This window comes from Pavona decussata, unplaced genomic scaffold (assembly GCF_977016875.1).
Source record: "Pavona decussata unplaced genomic scaffold, jaPavDecu1.1 SCAFFOLD_161, whole genome shotgun sequence".
Lineage (NCBI taxonomy): Eukaryota > Metazoa > Cnidaria > Anthozoa > Scleractinia > Agariciidae > Pavona > Pavona decussata.
The window spans coordinates 2,659,146-2,680,313 of record NW_028145572.1 but is presented as its reverse complement, the minus strand read 5'-3'; the positions used below and the strand labels follow the sequence as shown (position 1 = coordinate 2,680,313).

At 37.9% G+C, this 21,168-nt stretch overlaps 1 protein-coding gene and 1 pseudogene across 2 annotated transcripts; one reads left to right on the top strand and one right to left on the bottom strand.

The window, feature by feature from the left end:
- Window positions 1–331: 331 nt before the first annotated feature.
- On the bottom strand, window positions 332–10,524 carry LOC146464774 (uncharacterized). Its single transcript, XM_085129420.1, has 5 exons — window positions 10,441–10,524; window positions 3,238–3,288; window positions 2,674–2,916; window positions 1,012–1,364; window positions 332–613 (listed from the first exon to the last, which is right to left on the bottom strand). Exons 2-5 carry the CDS (start codon window positions 3,284–3,286, stop codon window positions 464–466), a joined length of 795 nt encoding a protein of 264 aa, XP_084985546.1. The 5' UTR covers window positions 3,287–3,288; window positions 10,441–10,524; the 3' UTR covers window positions 332–463.
- LOC146464773 (uncharacterized) lies at window positions 7,561–20,295 on the top strand (annotated as a pseudogene). The gene is made up of 4 exons (XR_014868428.1): window positions 7,561–8,968; window positions 10,388–11,056; window positions 15,264–15,437; window positions 19,013–20,295. The product of XR_014868428.1 is annotated as an uncharacterized LOC146464773 (transcript).
- Window positions 20,296–21,168: the final 873 nt, after the last annotated feature.

The window sequence follows — 21,168 nt, the reverse complement described above, 5'->3', positions numbered from 1 at the left end:
AGAATATCAAATGTTTTTCAACAATTTTCACCATCAAGCTGTCGTTCTCTACTGACTTGACTGCGTTGCATTTTTGTATTTCAATTAACTTAGACCACCTAGTTACCTCTCTTTCGAGCGTCTCTCATAGCACAGTCTTTCAGTTCGATTCACTTCATTGTTTATGCATTTTTCAGGTATACGGCTCTTCTTGCGTTTTTTTTTTTTCAGGGAGCACGAGTTCACACTGATATTCTTGTTGTTGTTGTTGTTTTTACCCAAAACGAAATAAGACTCATGTATGGTCAACCAAACAAAAACAACATAAGCAGAGAGCAGGTGGGGACATCTTTAATTTTCTCATTCCTCTAGTTACACAGGGATCGTTGGGTGAATGTGTGATCGGCTCCTTTTTCTGCTAAGTGGAAAGGATTGCAATATCTCGAGTGGCCAGTGTAGAAAGAGAATCTCAAGTCCAGCTTCATTACACTTTTTTGTCATCTATTGTTTCTTCCTTCTCGTTCCCAGATTCTCTAGCAGCGTTCTTATCTTCCGGCTCAGACGTCTGCGTCGATGATTTCTGACAGGGGCATGGGTCCGGACAGGGGTCTGGACAGGCGCTAGGATAAGGGACCTGGTGAAACGAAACATACACTGATGAATAACGTAGTTCTTTGTAGCTCCTAACAACTTTTGGCTCACTTGAAAACTTGTTAAAGTGACTCCTTTTCTCTTTAAAAATGGGGCTTAATGGTTTCTAGGATACGTGACATCGTGAGGCGGTACCCGTATCGTTCATTGGCTTTTTAGTATTTCGATGCTTTTGCAATTTTGTTGTTTTTGCTAGAGTTTGGCCTTATAATTAACCGCTCAACCTTACTGCCACATGTCACAAATTCATTTCGGAGTGATTGTGCCCGGTGTTATTCTGCACCTGTTTTCCGACTTACTGACTAGAATGTACATTATTCACCTATCTTACACAAGTTAATCATGCATTACATAGAAACAATAGTAGCTAGCTTCATTTACCATGTACGCAGCTGCGTGAGCCTGGTAAGGATAATACACGGGGGCAGGAACTGGTGCTGGGACTGGGGCGGGGACAGGTGCTGGGGCTGGCACATGATGAAAAACAGGTCCATAAGGGTAATAATACTTCTGCCCAGGCTGACACGGACAGGGCGGATAACAGGGGTTTGGACACTGTTTCTTGTAAGCCTCCATTAATGCGTCTCTGTAAGCAAGATGCCAACCTATCCTGGTGTCCGTGTATGGGAGGCTGATCGGTGGGGGACTGGGAGCTGGCGGGGCTTTCTTTCTGGCTTCAGCGCAGTTGAGTTTCTTGTATTCTACGTTTGAATCGTATAGATCCTTTTCGGTTCCTGAAATAGCAACGGCAAATTTAATGCTGGTGACAAGACTCCATAAGAAAGTTGAACTTGCACTGTTTTGGATGTAACGCAACCTTTTAAACATGGAAAGCCTGTAAACTAGCTTTGGGTAGCTAAGCCGTGCATTTCCATTATAAAAATACATTTCATTATTTTTTTTTATCGACATTAAATTCAGATAGACAAACAAATGGTCGAAGTGGCCGGACACTGGTCTGGAAAACAAAAAACAAGCTCCATGAAACTTTGTTGCACAGCCTTATCTAAATCTGCGTTATTATGTAAAGTTGTTTCTTTTTTTTTTTCTTCTCCGTTTTCCAGCATGTTTTGTAATTTATTGTAACTTTTTTCCATTATATGTTCTCGTGCTCGTCTTGTCCCGCCTAGACTAGCTTTGTGGCTATTTGCAGGACAAGCAAGTTATATCAGAATTTGTAAATAAATTGTTGTTGTTGTTGTTGTTATTGTTGTTGAAACAACTGCTAACGAAATATCATATACCACAAAATATTCTAGTCTATCATGCAGTAACTGACACTGAACTGAAAGAACTGCAAGGCTGAACTGATCTATGTTTATTTTTGGCTGATTAAATCTTTAACAGATCCTGCGCGTTGATGGTTTGCATGTGACGTCATGACGGCCATGTTGGTGGACACTGAGAACATTGAGATTTTTCTCCTCTGGGAGTTACCTGCCATTTTTATGCAAACTTTGCGAACAAATTTTCTTTTGTCGACCAACATGGCGGCGATGCAAACCACCTATACTTGCAGCATTTTTGCGGTCCTTTACAGTTTATTCTTCTGGTAAATCAATTATAATATATAACTCTGCATGCACTCGAGGGAGTCGGTTTATCGCTGGACTGTTGTATTCAATTCCCATCTCTTTCGTCACGGAGTTGATCTAAGTTACCAGTTAAAAGGCCACCCAATGCATAACGAAGGACTACTAACGATGATGAAGGTGAGGGCGATGGAAATGACGATAACAATGATAATGACGATCCCTGTCAAAATTCCCGCGCGCTGATTCGCTATAACTTTTGTCTTTTAGAGTACAGACAATAAAAATGACGTAACATGTAACACGCGCGCTTTCTCAACGGAATTTAAAGTCAATTTTTCTCATATTTTCCCGTCTTATTGTAAAAACAAAGCAAAACAAATCAACGGCAGTTTTGTATGGCTGTACTCTTATGCATAAAATGACGCCATACATACCATACATGATGTCAGGTGCCCATTGATTGATGGGCTCCTGATGATGTTCAAAACTTAAAATCTTCATGTTTTACCTTCAATCATCATTCCATTCTCGTAAACGCACCAACACTTGGAGCGAGAATTTGCTTCACACTGGTATTCCCTGTAACTCCCATCTGGATTACAAACCGGTTTAGTCCAGTCGGGTTCGCTTATCCGGTGGCGCATCTCACAAGCAGTCTCCATTCTAGCGTAACAAGGGAAGGTCTGTCCGTCACATCCGGGATAATAACTCATATACTGCCTACGTTGCCCCAGTTGGTTGATAGGGTTACCTTGTTGGGAGGGAATAGGCAGACAGATAAGCTTCACCAAATAACAATATTTCAGAAAAAAAAAATGACCACAGGTTTTCAGGTTTTTCCTCCCCGTCTTTCTTCTTCAGTTATAATGTTTCTCTTTATTTACAAGTGTTGGCCAATTCAAGCACCGTGTCAAATATGTTATTCTCTTCCCGGAAAGGATAAATGAACGACAACTAATGGTAGGGATATATGGGGGTAAAAATGAAACAGTATCCAGCCCTAACTATATCATTTTCAAATCAAATGGCAACAACCTTTCCTTCGATGTTATTTGCAATACATAACACATACCTATCACTCCATAGAGAACAAAAGCTAATAAAATGGCGGTCCGTTCCATTCCTAGAATAAAATAAGCACTTACGTTTTCAGCGTATAACAACTGAAGCTTGTCTGCTGACACGCCAGGTAATACGAAACAGGTGCACCAAACACATTTTAACCAGTGAGAACATCTCAATGCTGTATCAATGACATTTCTTCACTAGTTCGTTCACAAAACTCTACACTGGTACCTACCAGCAAAGTTATCACCTACAAAAGAGGAAATATTTTCACTCGGTTGTGTCCAGTACCCTGAAATAGCCGTGTATTTGTCTTACAACCGACTGCTCTGACAAATGTATACTAGCTCTCATTTGCTTCGGCGTGATTTAATTGTAATGGTAAAGACAAGGATGAAAAATGAGATGTTTATGTGATCACTCTTTAAAACTGGCTCGGTATACCTTTAAATTCACCCCCAACGCAGCAATGTCAGTTGAACTGCTTCTATGCAATGTTCACTTGTCGCAAATATAATACTTTTCCAAAAGAATTAGAGATTGAAAGCGTTCTAATTTTTTCGTATCAAGACTGTAAATCAATTAAGTATTTGTCTTATCCCTAAAGTTGGGGCCGTTAGAATAATGCAATGCTGTCAAATAGAGTGTAATTGTGAGGCCTAATTTGACTCTCCTACTGAGTACTAGTAAATATAAAAGGCTACAACTTTTTTCACACTGACTCATTAACAAAGTTAACGCAGGCGTTGTATTTTCCTAACCCAAGCCTAATTTAACTAGCAGAGCTCTTCAACCAGTATTATAAATTCTTCTTCCCCCTATTTTATTTAACCGCACAGAGGTAGTGGCCAACACGAAAGCCTTGCTCCTTTGGCCACTACGCACTTCCGTAGAAAGTAAAATCATTAAGTAAATTGCTCTGTACGTTTAATTTTTTTCTTACTGTAAAATATATTGTATTTCGTTGTAATAAGTGTAAACAAAATTGAATTGAATTGAATTAAATCATAGGGCCAAAATAAGCTAAACAGTCCAGCGTCTAAAATGCAACTAAGGTCTGGAGTGCACTACAAGGGTTGAATCAGCCATTAGATCACCAGGACTAGATTGGCACTTTGAGGCTAAAATAGATCCTTTGAATTTGCAGTGGCAAACTGAATGGCTTCGAGTCGAAGGCATTTAACCAGTTACACAGTAAATAAGCAATCAACAAGCGTTTCACTGCTTCAGCTAGGTACTGATGTTAGATGCAGTTCTGTCTGATCATGTAAAATACAGTGATATCAAAATTAAATTAACTAAAATACCAGAGATAGATAGATACACCAAAAACCACTCTCTCTCTCTCTCTCTCTCTCTCTCTCTCTCTCTCTCTCTCTCTCTCTCTCTCTCTCTCTCTCTCTCTCCCTCTCTCTTTCTCACACACATTCTTTTGCATTAATTAGTCGTTTCCCACAAACTGATACCTTGAGCCTGCGAGCGAAATGAACATATGACAACGAACTGGCGCATCAATACGAAGAACAGAAACTTGAGCAATTTCGCAGTTCGTTATAGATTCATTAGGTCATTATATCAAGCTGAACACTCCCTTCCATATATGTTAATTAGATACCAATGCTTTTCCTTTTTGGAGCAACGGATCTATTTTGAAGGTTAGTTCATTTAATCCATCTCCCAACTACAAGCTGGCCTATTAATTAAAAGAGTAGAGCAATGGTCACCGGGCATGCTTAGTCAATTTATAAAAATACACTTGACGAATAACTTACAGAAGTCAGGAGGCATAGCGATCACAGCATATGAAATGTAAATGAAGGAAGTTATTAAGTTACCGAGCTTTAACGTCGAGCTTTAGAGTTCGGAAAAAAAAACTTTGAACAATTGAACTTGTATACTTCACATTGCAGATAACCGATGTAATTAGCTTAATACAATCCAAGGACCTTTCCGTCGAGGCCTTAGCTGCAGTGAGTTCGTAACTGAGCCCAGATCTAAACCGCTTATAGTTAAAAAATTTTCCGATTTGCATAAAAACATGTATGGCAGTTTCTTTGCGAAAAGTGGTAGCCTTCAAATGACTCTATAACAGTCCTTTGTATGTATAGTTCTTCCTGACTGATCTTGTCCCAAAATTGTGTGATCGTGTTCTCGCTTAGCTCCACTCCTCGTTGTTTCTCTGTTTCCGAGGTACAAATACATGCTATCAGGCACCAGCCAACTTGGCTGACAGAAGGAGAAGTGTTAACAACGTTGAAAAATTTGTCACTTTATGGCTTTTCTTTATGAAAAGGGTTCTAAACGGCCGGCAATCAGTAGGACACTCGTTAATACTTTACCCTTTCAAATTAAAAGAAATTTCCAATGTGAAGTTAATCTTTGCTAGATATAAACATGACCTGGTATTTTCGCTGTTTCCTGGTACCTGTTTTTCGAAGGGACCAGTGCGCGAGGGTAAACCTGTAGTATTCCAAACTTGTATATACTGCAGCAAAATTCAGTTCGCAATGAAAGCATAGATAATAAAAGCAAAGCCTTTTTTATAAGGCTGACAAACGTCTTTGCTATATGTTTTTTGTTAGCCTTTTTGGCCTTGACCGAAAGGCACACCTTTATTTAATTAAAGTTTTTAAAACAGCTTTATTGGTCTTAGGAACATAGCCGCGGGTAGAACATGAAAGGAGACCAAACGGTAAGGTGCAAACGGAACCTGGAGTCCCGTGCAAGGCACCTCCCCAATTTAGACCAATAAAAGTAGCACAGAATAAGAACGAAATCTTACGAAGAAAATAATAATGGTCAATATCAATCACAAATATGAGCAAAAACTTAAGCAAAATTTCTATATGCGCGTTAGGTTACATACGTAAAACCAAGAACCGAGAATCACTAGGTATAGTTAATAACAATAGCAATAGCGGTCTGATGTAAAGTATCCAAGCTGCTGTCGCCCATGGCAGCCACATCTGCGAATAAGACTCCATGAGCATGGCCTGTCAGCATCAAACACATAAACTAATTCATCCTTGTTTACTTTAGTGATAGAGACTCAATATCTTTGTGACAGAGAGCCACTCCATATCTCTCAATATCTTTGTGACACATCGAGTCTCGAGGAGTCCAGTCAGCCTACACTGAAGCAACATCATTGTTGTGAAACTGCCTTGTTGTGCGTTCAGGACGACAGTCATGCCACAGTCTATTGATAACAACTGCTGTGTAGTTCTCTTGTTTGTACATTATATACAGTGAAAGGATATACCGCAGTCAGACACATGAGTACTTTCGTAACACATCAGCACATTCTTTGATAGCTGTTGTGAAGTACTACACTTACATGAGACATTGCAATACTCTGAGTAAAAGTTTAGAAGGTTTTAATCCCAGTAGATTTTAATCTCAGTAGATGACGCAGGCTAGCGTCAGCTGCATGAAGCAAAATGTCAATAAAAAGTCGCGCGCTCACAAAACCGGAAGTGGAAATGCAGCGTAGAATCGCGCGAACCGGAAATAAAAGCTGCAAGAAACATTTGTTTTCATCTCGAAATATTTATACCCAGCGACCGATCTTGTTTTTTGCATGCATGCAACATTTAGCATGCAACTCCAAATATAGAAACGTTTGGGAGAAAGTTATTCAGTAGAAATTTTTGTGGGCGTGTCTGTACCGCCATTTTGAATATCACAGTAGGAGATAGCAAGGGGTGACAGGCCTGCACGACTTCTAACAAATGAAACATTTTTGATGTGTAACCTCTTTATATTTTTGCTCTGACAAGCATGTCATTTAGAGATTTTCCTTTTTTAAAGGAAATTAGTGGTGGCTCTTTGAAGATTTCTCGTAGGAAAGGCTGGTTTTGTATTAAGTGCCACTTACCATTAAAACATGTTTGAGGTTGGGCACGTTGTATATCGTGTTTACCAGTGTCCCACAGAGAAAAAAAATATATCGTCAATGTAACGTTTCCAAACTGTAGGTTTTACGACGCTGTAGCAAGCAATGTGAGTTTGCAAGCAGGACCGCGGTTTCGAATCTTACGATTCTCGTCAGTTGCTATTTGAAGATTTTTTTATGGGGAAAGGTAGAGTGTTATACATCTCAAGTAAGCAAAGCATTACAAGTAAAGCAAAGCATCTCAAGTAAGCTAAGCATCTCAAGTAGGCAAAGCATTTTCAAGTCAGCAAAGCATCTTAAGTAATAGAAAGTACTTCAAGTAAGCGAATGTAAGTCATAGGAACTATATGGACAACTATATGATTGCTTCACATGAAGTACTTTCCACGAGGACCCTGGGGACGAGGAGACGCCACAGAGAGAATCACAAGAGCTTGTGCTTCCTATTGTAATCGCTTTCACCTTTGCTTCTTGTTTAATACTTTCCTGTGTCTATCATTTGAACGTCCATTTGGTCTTAAATGTCTTAAGCGATATGACAACATTGTCAGAAATCACAAGAGTAGAGAAAAAGGTACTGGAAAAGATCCAGTTGGAGCCTCATTTCAGTTGCGACCCGAATCAAAAGGAGAATTTGCTCTTCCTATCGCCGCTGGTGCTTTTGGAAGACTACGAACTTAAACAAGGTGGATACAAGGATTATGGAGCCAAAAAAATATTGGGACGTGTAACCAAGGATATTTTAGAACGGAACGATGAGGTTCTACTTCAAGTACCGGAAGTTACCAATCTGCACATGGGTTATGGCAAGAAATCTGCAAACAAGAAAGGAAAGATGGCGTTAACAAAGGAAGAAGCTAAAAAGTGGAAAAGTTTCCTTGATATGTCACGTTTTACTCGTGTGACCGCCACCGAAGAAGAGTCTTCGTCTGGTGAGTGTGAGGCCGAGGCGGGCACACCAATGAAAATTGATTTTCCGACTCCAGAAGATACCCAAGCTATTGAACCCGCAGAAGAAGGCGCCGGGGATCGCGATTTGGTTTCCCCAAACAAGAGTGGATTACAGATTCCATTGAAGGCAAGATACGTTTTGCTTTTTTCGATACTTTTAATTTTTGAAAAGAAAACGAAGAAAAAGAAACAGGCAGGAGATTCCGCTGGTAACGAGGAGGCGAAAATTGGTGTAACAAGATCTCTGATTTCTTGTTGTTTTGGATCCTTCCGTATCTACTTAATTTTAACCATCGAAAAGTGAGAGAAATAATTCAGCACCACGAAGCCAGGAACAGTGAATTCAATGAATTTGTGGAAATATCTACTTTGGATATTATCCAGGAATCTTTCACCTCTTGTGAAGTTTCTGATGGTCTGAAAGAAATTATCTTGGAAAAGTACCGAGACTACTATGGCACAGAGCAACTGGAACGTCCTTACAAGTTGCTAAAAAATGTAGACGACACTCCTCTAATTCTCCTGCCCAAGAAGTACATCATAACGCAAATGCCAGCAACCCTCGAGGATATTGGACAAAACTGGCGAGCTCTTGGTAATGTTACTCTGCCTGACGAGTTTATGAACAAATTTATCAAGAACAAAGAGATCCAGAAGGACTTTCTCCATTCCTTGAAAGACTTGAAAGGTCGCCAGGGAATTGACTACAGTATCCTCCTCCCTGATGAGGAAACATTTAATGAACTTATTGAAAAGTTGGAAGAAGAAAGTGGTGAATATTTTAGCAGACCTAGACAGCTGCAAGGTCGGGGAAGATGTCTTATCCCTCCACGCATTGGTTTAGTCAAGAATACAGAGAAAGACTTGACTGTATGCATCTCTTTCTTTCAAGGTAGGCATTTTTCTCTCAGCCATAATGAGCCCTTTAATGTCCTCCTCGCGCTCGGCTAATCCCCTGCTTTAAATCGTTTTTTCCCTTTCACTGGTATGGACTGAAAACCTTCTGGACATATTTTTGGTGTGAGCATAACCACAGGGGGCCCACACAAACTATGTGACCGTTTGTATTTTGAATTTATAGAGGCAATGTATGGGAATATCGAAAATCCTCGTATTATCGTACTAGATTGCGATAGATATTCTCATTTAACATCAAAATAAACGTAGTTTTACCTTAAATGTTGTGTGTTGTCGTTCCTAAGGTTGAAGACGGCGATTTTAGCCATTTGAAGGGTTCGGCGTTGAACGTTCACTCGAGCATAATAGAAGAGTGAGAAGGGAGGAAAACTTGTTTTGAAAGGGTTCCAGCGCCGGAGCGATTTTTCCCCCAAAAAACGCATCGCTCCGATTTCAAACTTCACAGCATAAAGGTCAAAAGATTTTCGATTCTTCTCGTACCTTCCAATCGAAAATCCATCCAAACGGCCCGGAGCTAGTCCTCGAAGAAAATCAAAATCCCACAGTATTCGAGCGAGTAGAATGCGTAGCAAAATTCTTACGTGCCATTGTCTAACTTCGTCCAATCAGAAAGGGGCAATCAGCGGGACGGTTGGGGCTGGCACGTATGAATTTTGCTGCGCATTCTACTCGCTCGAATACTGTGGGATTTTGATTTTCTTCGAGGACTAGTTCCGGGCCGTTTGGATGGATTTTCGATTGGAAGGTACGAGAAGAATCGAAAATCTTTTGACCTGTATGCTGTGAAGTTTGAAATCGGAGCGATGCGTTTTTTGGGGGAAAAATCGCTCCGGCGCTGGAACCCTTTCAAAACAAGTTTTCCTCCCTTCTCACTCTTCTATTACGCTTGAGTGAACGTTCAACGCCGAACCCTTCAAATGGCTAAAATCGCCGTCTTCAACCTTAGGAACGACAACACACAACATTTAAGGTAAAACTACGTTTTTTTTTATGTTAAGTGAGAATATCTATCGCAATCTAGTACGATAATACGAGGATTTTCGTTATTCCCATACATTGCCTCTATAAATTCAAAATACAAATGGTCACATAGTTGTGTGGGCCCCATGTGGCATAACCAACCAAGCGCTGTAGCTAGCATGAGGCAAGAAAAGGCACTTGCCTCGTCTAAGTTTTATCCAAAATCACAAACAAAACAAATCTGTGAAAGTTATACTTTTTGTGCTTCATACATAATATTTACATTTAATTTTGTTACTCACTTCAAGTGTTTTAGTTAACAAATATTATGAATATTCAACCCATATAGGCCAAGGTTTTGCCAGTACACTTGGTACACCATCAGTGAAATATATGGATACCATTTTCTGTTTCCAACTTAATATATTTCCAGGGAATCAAAACCGACAAGTTTCTGCCTTGTTCCGAGCCATTGGTGCACATTACCTGGATCATTATACTGTTGTGTTTTTGCCTGGATTGTGCCTTCATCCGCGGGATCCACATTGCAAAGTAGGCAGCCTTTATCCTGTCACCTGTGCCAGAAAGATGAAATTTAGAGGGCCTTATCATGATGTGAAGAGTAGGAAAGAGAAGGATAAACTAGACTTCTCTCAGGCTCAAGGCCGATTCAGTAAAGCAGAATTTCCTGAAGCGTATGCATTGTGGGAAGAAGCCATCCAAACAGATTGCAAAGTGAGCAAACTGGTCTCACAAACCGAAGGTAAGATGAACATAAATCCAAGGTTTGAGAGAGGTACAGACCTTACCGTTGTGTATTCCACTTCTAACAATGCACACAAGTTACAGCGCAACCCCTTTGGAGCAGCTTTGGCACAGAATGAAGTGCCACTAGAAGATTACCCAGTAAGAGCAGTCAACTTGAATGGGTGTTTGTTTTCCAAGATTTCAAAATGTGGTCGCAAAGATAACATTGCAGTTGTTTTAGCAATAAAAGATATTTGTGGACCAGTTGGAAGCTGTCTGCCACTTCTACCAGAGGCCATTAAGAGGATTGTGGCCCATTTTGCTCGAGCTGTTGTTGTTGCTGGTCTTCCAGAAGGTGAGATAGTAATAAATTTTAATTAACTAAAATTAAAGTAATTAAGTAATTTAACTAAAATTAAAGTAATAATACTCTTTTTCTGAGTAAAAATAATGCCTGTGTCACTGACTGAAAAACTCATCTATCATTATAATTTCTATTCACCAGGCTATAAAACATAACTCACATTTTCTTTACATCAGTATACCTCTTATTATTAGTTACTTCAGTGTTGTCACAAATATGATATGTTTATATACTCCTTTTTATTACACCTGTTTTGAAATCACTGGTGATCCTTACAATCTGATTGGCTCTCAACAGTGCGATTTATTCCCAAATTGCACCATTTTTTGCTCCAAATTGCATCCTTTCTTCAGCCCATCAAAATGGAAATGAAGTAACAAAAATAGAATATTAATTTGACAATGATACTCTGTGATTTCAAAATAGGTGTAATAAAGTGGTAATGTGCAGTTCCAGAAATAATCCATACTCACCCCATGGAAGGTCATCGGAAATTCCTAGGGGGACCGGGGTCTTAAAAGTCAAAATTTTAGAAGCAAAGTATGAAGCTAAACTGGAATTTCCTGGGGGGGACAGGGGGTGCAAAACCAAAAACCTTCCATGGGGGGAGTATGGATATTTTCTGGAACTGCACAATTGAACTTTGTGTCGTGCAATTTTGGTCTGAAATCATACTTGTGACCAAATTGCACTCCACTCAGTTCAATTACCATTGTTAATTTCCACTGATGCATTAAATCCCAGTGGTAACCAGCACATCATTTCTCCTTACTTAATATCTCACTACTAAATCAACCATAAAAGTCATGAGAATAAAGAAAATGATCATGGAAGATAAAATATAATTAAATTGTTTCGTGATGTTTAATAGAGGTTATGAGTAGTCCGTTGTTTGCGTAAGGTCGATTTAGACGGTACAACTTTTGGTTACGACTGTCACATGTGATTTCTGAAGTGCGCGCTGCTCGCATCATGCAGAAATTTGCACACAACTCTCGTCACTCAACATTGCCTATACCTATGATTGTCGTAGGATTTCAAACATGAATTAAAATCCTACGACATTTTTTGTGACGTACACGACAGTTGTAAGCTAGTTGTAGGTTTGATTTACACAAAACAATTTATGTCGTAGGCCTGTCGTTAAGCTTGTCTCATGTAACAAAGTTATACCGTTTAAATGGCTTCTTTAGAGATTCTATACGTGCCAACTCTCATGCATTATGCGTGAGTCTCATCACGGTTGCAGACTAAATACATCCAATATCTCACTCATCGAGGACAATTTCTCATGTCTGACTCACAAATCCAGATGAGTTGTTCTGATAAAAACGTCATTTCATTTCAGATTTGTTATGTATCACTTCTTTTCTGTTGATAACAATTGCAAAAGCTTTCAAATGTCTACAATCCGTTCAAATCGTAAGTGTTTGGAATATCTTCAGACACTTTCGGCAACGTTCGAAAGTCTTCGGAAAGGCTTCGGTAATCTTCGGAAGTGGCTCAGATGTTTTCGGAAATACCGGTCATGACGAGACAAAATCTCACGCATTTGACTCTGAAAATGTCGGCAGGTATAGGATACTAAAGCAAGCGAAACAAACAAGCACAAAAATTACCATCAACTGAACAAGGAGACACAAATTGCTGGGGAAAAGAAAAATAAGAGCCTACAGACAAAGCCAGTGGGACTGATTTTTAAGTGTCAATTTCATATCGTCCTTCAAGCCAATAAGTGCATGCTTCTCCTCTCTCAACTTGAGTTAATTTACTCTTGTCATCAATAAACTAACAAGAATATAAAGTTGATGGTGAAATTATGAGACACGACTGCTTAATTATCATTAGTTAGTACATGTACAAAGCAATGCTTAATTAATGGCAGAAACTCCTTAAGAAAATTTAATGGCCGGAAAGCTTGCGAAAAAAGACTTGGCTGCAATTGATCATGGTTTTGGCACTGTTTCTGCATGCCCTGTTCATTTGTGGAATTTCAGAAAACAGAAAATCTCCTGGAAAATACCTAATTTGTACCAATTAAGGAGACCTGTTGCGTTGTCTTGAAAATTTATCCACCATGTTGTGGTTTTGACAGCAAATAACTGGCCCCTTAATGCTTTCTTTCATCTCGGGTGAGTGTGTAATATTACAGCCCATAACTAGGTTAGGAAGCCCTTTTTCGATTTTTGTGGAATTCTCAAACATTATCTTCACTTGAAACATTTTTCGGTTGAGTCAGTAGTTGAATTTCCATCTGTTGTGGGTGCAGAGAAATTAAAATGAGTTGGCACATAAATTCACTCATTTTTATAAGACATGTATTTATTTTCAATAATTTCTGTAAAGTCTTACATGAAACGGACTGGAACAACCAGTGATGAATTAGCTGCCAAATTATGGAGAAATCCAGAGCAAGAGCTGGCAAAGTAAGCTTGGCGATCTCTTTAATTAAATACTTTGGCACTGATAGCTAGGACGTCCAAACTTAAGTGGCTGCATGTCTGTTTGTGTTATTTAGCCTAAATGCTAGACTGTCCCTGAAAGACATGTGAATATACCATGCATATACTAGCGGTCTAACTGCAGAGAAAATCGTCATCTTCCCACAGAAGAGATTGGAAATTTTAGGTGAGGGAAGGGGTCCTCAAAGGCCAAAAATTTAAAGGAAAGTATGAAGTTTTAAACTGTAGAATTTCCAGAAGTGTGTGGGGGGGATTCTTTGGACAAAATTTCTTCCATGTGGGAGGTATGGATTTTTTTTTTGGAACTACACAATAAATAATTTATTGTGTAGTTCCAAAAAAAAATCCATTATTGTGTATCTGATTGCAAGCGCATTAACTGCTTTGAAAGTCTTGAGTCTCGCTAGTGAAAAGTTTCTTTCAAGCAACTTTGAATTTTGCCACATCACTGGGATAAACACATGATTTTCTTTTCCAATCGAGGAGGCCCATAACCCTTAGGAATTTTTCATACCTTCTTGAAGAAGTGCTATTAATAATTTGTAATGAATAATGATAATTGTATTTTACCCACATAGATAACAAGAAGGGGATATGTAATCTTAAGCTATTTAGCTATGTTTTGTCAAGGGTGTTGCCAGCATCTTGCATGTTGTTGACAGATTATTGACAGAGCTGTAAGTAAAAGCTAACCAGAATTTTGCATCATGAGGGCAAGCATACATGTACATTTGTACATGTAATTCAAATGTTGAATGGCTTTGTGTGTTGTCCCATTAGCCTGAACATCGTGTCTCCTTTTGCTGGATGTGTTCACATGTTTTGCTTGCTTTACATGTACTACATGACATGTGTATCCCAAGGAAAAAATTTTAAGTGAGTTACTTGTAGTCTAATATCCATACCAATGTTTTAATTCATTGCACATCTGGTGCAGTCTTATTAACTTTTGTTAATTACTGCATGGCCTTTATTACCTACAGTAGAATCCCAGTAACTCAAACTCAGATAACTCGAACTCCCCGCTAACTTGAACTAAGTCCCGTTTCCCTTGGATCTGACCCTGCTTTTCAGTCACTTTTACTCGGATAACTCGAATTCTTCGCTAACTCGAACAAAATTTTGTTTCCTTTGATCGAATTTTACCGCGACAACTCGAATTCTGGTTCTTGCAACTCACCACCGATTTCATCCCATTAGCTCCTCCTGTCATGTTATTGGTAAAAACACTGGAATTGACACTTCTAAAGCAATTTCATTTTAAGCAGTGCAACAGATCACGCATTTAATAATCATTTCTTATCTTTTTAGTCAAGCCGCATGCACTGCACTGCACTGCACATAGAAAAAAAAAAGTACAAGTTCATAATGTTCACATCTCAAGGCGTTCCAATTCTTTCTTTAAAATGCTGACAAAGTATTTCAGTTTTGACCCGAAAGCCTCAGCTTACATGGGACTTACAGTTTCTGATGAGAGTAAGTTTACAATCGGCTATAAATTATTTACATGAAAAGTCGAATTTTCGATTTACCCCGATAACTCGAACCCCCGCTAACTCTAACAGTTTTCCATGTCCCTTCGGAGTTTGAGTTACCGGGGTTCTACTGTAGTTCCTGTTTAAACCTTTTGTTGGGAACTCCATCTTTATTCTTAACTTAAACTTTCAAGAATATCTGGCAGTGTCAAAAATGCTAGTTCAACGAACTATGTTTTTTTATACGACTCTAAACTACAGTGTATCCCCCTGAACCTGATGTGGAAAACAGAGAAGTCATAGACTGTTCTTCATCAGAAGAGTCAGATGATGAAGAAAGTCCAGATGGACAAACGGCTGCTACTTCTGTCACAAGAGCATTTGGCAGTCAGTCTGGTGCAAGTAGGCCAGCAACCAGCAACTCAGAACCACTAAGTATGTACATATTTGTCAGTCAATAAGACCTTTAAATTCAGTCCATGCCTTAACACCACTCACCTCTCTTACTGTGTGTCATATCGTTTTGTCCGTTCTAATCACTTTTTAGCTCAGAATTTCAGGAAACTGGATGGACTAATGTAAGAGTACACATATGAATAATTTAGAGATCAGTCCACTCATGACCAGAGTTTCTACAATGTATTTTAATGCATATTTAATTTAAATATAATTATTAATTAAAAGTATAATGCAGTCATGTCATATCACAGTTGTACATAGATCTACAGTGCTACTACATACACACACACTACATGAGGAATGATTAGAGGCAGAATACCAGTTGCATGCAGCCAGCTTCTTTTAAAAGTTACAGCTGAGCTATTAAGCTGTAAGGGGGATGGGGAAGAGGTGGGATCAATTTTTTTAAATCAGAAACAAATTAAGTCATTGTGAAAGAGTACAGTCCACCATTTGTAGACTAATTTGCAAACATTAACTAGTTCTGCCAGTGTTTTGCTTCTTAGTGCGCTTCCTTCTGTTCAAAGGTTGAAACAAATTTTCTTTAGAAATACTGTGACATTACATTTTACTGAAAATTTCCAAAAATTAATATTTAAGCTCACACAACCTACCGAGTAATCCAGGCTTTCCCCTTAGGATTTTGACCTCCTTTGGCTGGTTTTGTTGGTGTACAGCTGTAATCTCCCTTTGGTGAAATTAATATTTGTGGAGTTTGTTAGATACAGTTATGTAAAGTTATGAAGGACATCTAATGACTGAATTTTCTTTACACATTTTCTAATGACTGAATTTTCCATACACAATTTTTATGCTGGTTCATAACCTGCACTGTTGCCATGGTAATTGGTCAACTCTTGTTATTAATAGTGGACACCTTTTGTACCATTATTTGCTGTCTATAAATAGCAAGAGTCTGCAACACCAGGGTATAAATTTGCATTTTAAAACACCAATTTTGACCATTCAGAAAATATGAATGTTTTGAAAGAAACAGCAAATGAGGCATGATAGTCACTGAAGTAAATTGTGTTCAGTGGCCTCTGATCGATGAAGATCATTAATTAAAATAAATTTGAACCAGTGTCCCGACAAACAAACATGCAACCAAATGAATGTCATGTTAGCTACAAATCTCCCATGAGAGGCCATGTGCCTAATTAGCTGCTCCAAATTTTGTCATGTACTTATCTTTAATAACAGTGGAATTGTACTTAAATTTGCCGGTAACTAAAATGCAAATACATGTGCATATAAATAATGGTTGCACCTTTTCATGATGAAACAAATCAATTTCTTATATTTTTGTCAATGGAATGGTGGATTTGGATTCAATTACCGTACAAAACAAAATTTAAAATAATAATAAATTATGTAAAGTCTTATTGAGTGATTTTCACTAACAGTATAAAATATATTTGCATGTACAGTTTACAGTCAAGATACACATTTTGATGTAAAAAAAATTAATATAATAACCTTGTGAAATACTTCCAATTCAGTGAGAAATTAAATCCCTAGGAATTCTTAGAAATTTCCTAAGAATTCCCAGGAATTTTTTTACCTGGGAAAAAAAAACCAGACCTACATGAAACATTTGAATTCCATACATGTTAGTGTGGACAATTAATGGCATATATTCAATGTAAAATTCCTAGGAATTTCTGGGAATACACTGAAATAACTACTATAACCTGAGCATTCACTGACAGAAGACAGTTGAAAAAAATTAAGTTTAGAAAGCCTGGCATTTATTGATAGCAATGTGTTTGTTTATTCAGTAATTAATTATTGTTCATTTCCTTATGTAATTGTCCTTATCAGAAAGGTTTCTCCCTCAATCTTTTGCAGTCACATGCAATAAGACCAGCCTTAAAGACTTCTCACAAGTCACATCAGCTTCAACATATTTGTTTCATTTTGTCCTGTCCACTGTAGTTTATTTTATTTATTGTATTTTTTATTTTATTAGACTTTGCCTTCTAAATTAAAACTATAACAGAACATGACAAGGTAAACAGAAAATAAACAAGTACAAAGCTGGGTTAAGGCAGGCCACGGGTGACCACAACAGCTAGCGCCAATTACTGTGGGCCCAAGATTAACAAAGTTCAAAACACTTGAATAAGATAGTAAAATATCGTAAACTAACAACAACACAAAATAGGCTCTGAAAGGTTGTGTGGCATATTACATTTTAAACAGACAGATATCCAGGTTCTGAGGATCCTCAATATATGTCGAAGCGAGAAATAAGTGCATCTTTGTAGTAGAGGAGAGCAGAGATTTAAATTGGTTCAGAGCTTACTGATTCATAGAAAATGAAGCCAGTATGACTGACGGCTGTGTTGAATATGTACAAACTTAGCTGAGTTATTGTCTTCAGTGATACTTCTCATACTGCTGTTTTCAGACCCAATGCCAGTCTGTCTCAAATTATATCTGCAACAAAATAAATAATAATTGTGCAGTAAAAATCAGTTCTTTGAAGTGATTCTGGTTCTTTTGTTTTCTACCAAATGAATATGGCATGCAATCAGATCAATTTAACTAGACCAATGCCGAAAAGTCAGTAATGAATACAACTAAAATCTTCTTGATTGATTTGACTAATTTTTCAGAAGGCAGCATGTCATTTTTATATGTAATAAAAATTGAAATTAATAGGTATTATACATGTAAACTGCTACATCAAAAGCTTAAATTTATAATAACAAGCCTCAAGACAACCTTTCGTTCAATTATAAGCTTACATAATTTGCCCTTCAATAATCTACCTCCAAATGAAGAGTAGTTAATCCACATTTTTGTTATTCTGAAGGCATCATTTGATTAACAGATTGAAGCTTAAGGAAATAAATGCAAAGAAAATGTATAATTATGTGTTTCTGAACACTTGACAAGAAACAATCAAACTTGAAAAATGGTCTTTTTTCTGAGCCCATGTGACATGACTGCTGACCAAAAGGGCTCATTGGTCCTCAGTCTCCTCACTGTTTCTTGATATCCAAGATGGCTGCTGGTTTGGGCAACAAACTCTGCTTTTATAAACCATTTGAAAAGCTTACTTTGTGCTAAATACTAGTCATGGATCATTTCAGTGATTAATTCTGTTAAGACCCAGGACAAATGTTCTTCTTGTCACACTTTAAAAAGTGTGTTTCTTGAAAAATTATATTTCGTATTTCTGACAGCAAATTACTGCTGTCAGACATGGAGTCACTGCATAGTCCCAGGATTTAGTGTGGCTTGAAGTTAAAACAATCAAGGTAAAGTCAAGTCAATTCACAGTCAAAATAACTCAGCTCGGCACAAAAATGTATGTTGATATCTGTTGGAATTTATTTCCACAACATTAATTGTACATGAGGTGTGTTTAATTTTTGGAGTGTTTTAGTTCTCAGTGAGCTATGAACTCAAGTTCAGGGAGCCTTGTTGTTTAGTTCAGAGTACTTTTAAAAATCTGTGCTTTGGTCTACTGCAGTGTAATAATTTAACACAATTATAAGCAGCACATGACATACATAATTATTTTGTCCTTGTTATTTCAGTTAAGGAAGGTGTTCCTTCTGAAGAAGAACTAGAGTCTTTGTCACAGCGTATTGGTCTGTCCTGGAGAAGGCTTGGTCGAAGGCTTAAATTTGATGAAGCAAAGCTCACCGGATTTGACAGAGATACCGGTAATGAAGAATTTTCTGAGAAGGCTTACAAAATGCTGTTGGGATGGAAGCAAGGGGATGGTCAAGATGCAACCTATAAGGTGTTGTATAATGCTTTGTGTGCTAAGCTGGTTGCACAGAGAGAATTAGCTGAAGAATTTTGTCTTCAGACTACCAGTAATTGCTGAATATAAGGAGGCTTGCAATAGTTTTTCTGGCCTTGGAGTGGAACTTTTTAAATCAAAATTCTGCACAGAAGGCTTGCCAGCTTTGATTTCCCTCATACTTTACAGGACCTCTTCATACTACATGTATAATCAAATTTTCTTTTTTCTTTTGTTTACAAGCAACAGCTGTTACCATTGATAACAATGGTGATGCAAAGCCCTTCATTTTAAATAACACCGATTATCTTGAAATATATTCAGATACTTTACACGTACAACATACTGTAACTTTCAGGATTTGAACCACTCAACCTACATGTAGTCAACTTGTGGGCGAACCTAGCAAAACTTCTGTTAGAGCATTTTCAATTAAGTAAAGGATCCATTTTTAAGGGCTGATTGTAAGTATTCTTGCCTTTTTGTGAAAATCTCAAGAAAAATATAACTGATAATAAAAACATTTTATTATCACTTTCTAATTTCTGTCCAAAGCTGGTCTTTTGTCATAGCAAAACATTCTAAATAATACCTTGAACTTCTCTAGGTTGCTGCAATTTTAAGATATTTTTGTTTTAAAAATATGGCTAAAATAAAACACCGCAAAATAAAATAAATTAAAACAAAGTAAAAAGTCAAAAAGTGTGAAATTCGCTGACGTTCGAGCAGGTTTCAGGCTCAAGAACCTTTTCTGGTGTTAGATTAAAGAAGACTGAAACTCAGACTGTCAAGTTTCAGTTGTTGTTCTCTTTTTCTAAACACAAGTTTTATAAATATTTTGTCTCACTTATGACTATTCCACTGCTATTCTCATACAATGAATATTTATTGTTATTATATTTACCACGCTTGTGTCCATTCACAAGTTTATTATTCATGCACTCCTTACAATAGAACATCTTATAATAACAATTGCAGTACTATTAGTAGTAGTAAGGAAAGTCTTCATCTTCTGATATTGTTTCTGGACACTCTATCATATTAGTCCCACTGTTATTAAGTATGTGTATCTATTTAGTAAATAAACCCCTTCAGGCGGCTGGTACAATGTCGGCTGATAATGTCTGCAGCTGAGAGATTGTCCGAGAAATGAATATTTGGCCGAGAAGCAAAGCTTTGAGGGAAAATGTGAAATTTTGAGGACAATCTCTCAGCCAAGGACATTATCAGCCAACATACCAGCAAGCCAGAAAGGGGTTTATTTATTTTATAACCCTCCCATTAATTTTTATATTGCGCGAAAACCGCTTGTAAAAAAGCTAGTGCTGATCTGATGGCGGATGCGCGTGATTGACGTAAACAAGTACATTATATTTGATTGGTTTTCAGGAACTTTACTTTCACTGTGATTGGACCAAAACCAACCTAGTTCCCCTGGGAACTGGTTGGACCAAAACTTGACAAACTGACTCGATCAGTTTGCGTAGGACTAAATCTGAAAGTCTACTCGTAAGTTTCTACACCGTCAAAGACATTGACAGCATATTTTGTTGACATTTTGGTACTTTCCAGAACAGCATTTGCGACCAGCTTTTTGCTGTAAACATGACTGGACATCTACAAAACGAGTTTGTTTTTCTTCCATGTAAAATAATAAAGATGAGAAGGTGAAACGTTTGAGCTGGCTTTTTTCCGCTGCCCTTGTTTTTCTTTTTTTCAATGGAAATAATAGGAGGGCAAATATCGACACAGGCGGGGGTTATTGCGTTATAACTGCCCTGTGAATTTGCACCACATGACGTCAAATTGCGCAAAAATTAATGGGTGGGTTATAAAAAATGCACATTGTTGGCTCGACCTTGCTGACTGTACACATTGTAAATATACCAGAAACAGACCACACGTAAGTAAATAAAATTCATGTTCACCGAAGGTGAATAATGA

Coding starts and splice junctions, on each gene's coding strand:
- LOC146464774 (XM_085129420.1), bottom strand. CDS start 3,286: ATGGAACGGACCGCCATTTTATTAGCTTTTGTTCTCTATGGAGTGATA. Junction 2,917..3,237: donor TGTTCTCTATGGAGTGATAG/GTATGTGTTATG, acceptor CCTCCCAACAAG/GTAACCCTATCAACCAACTG. Junction 614..1,011: donor CTCACGCAGCTGCGTACATG/GTAAATGAAGCT, acceptor TCGTTTCACCAG/GTCCCTTATCCTAGCGCCTG.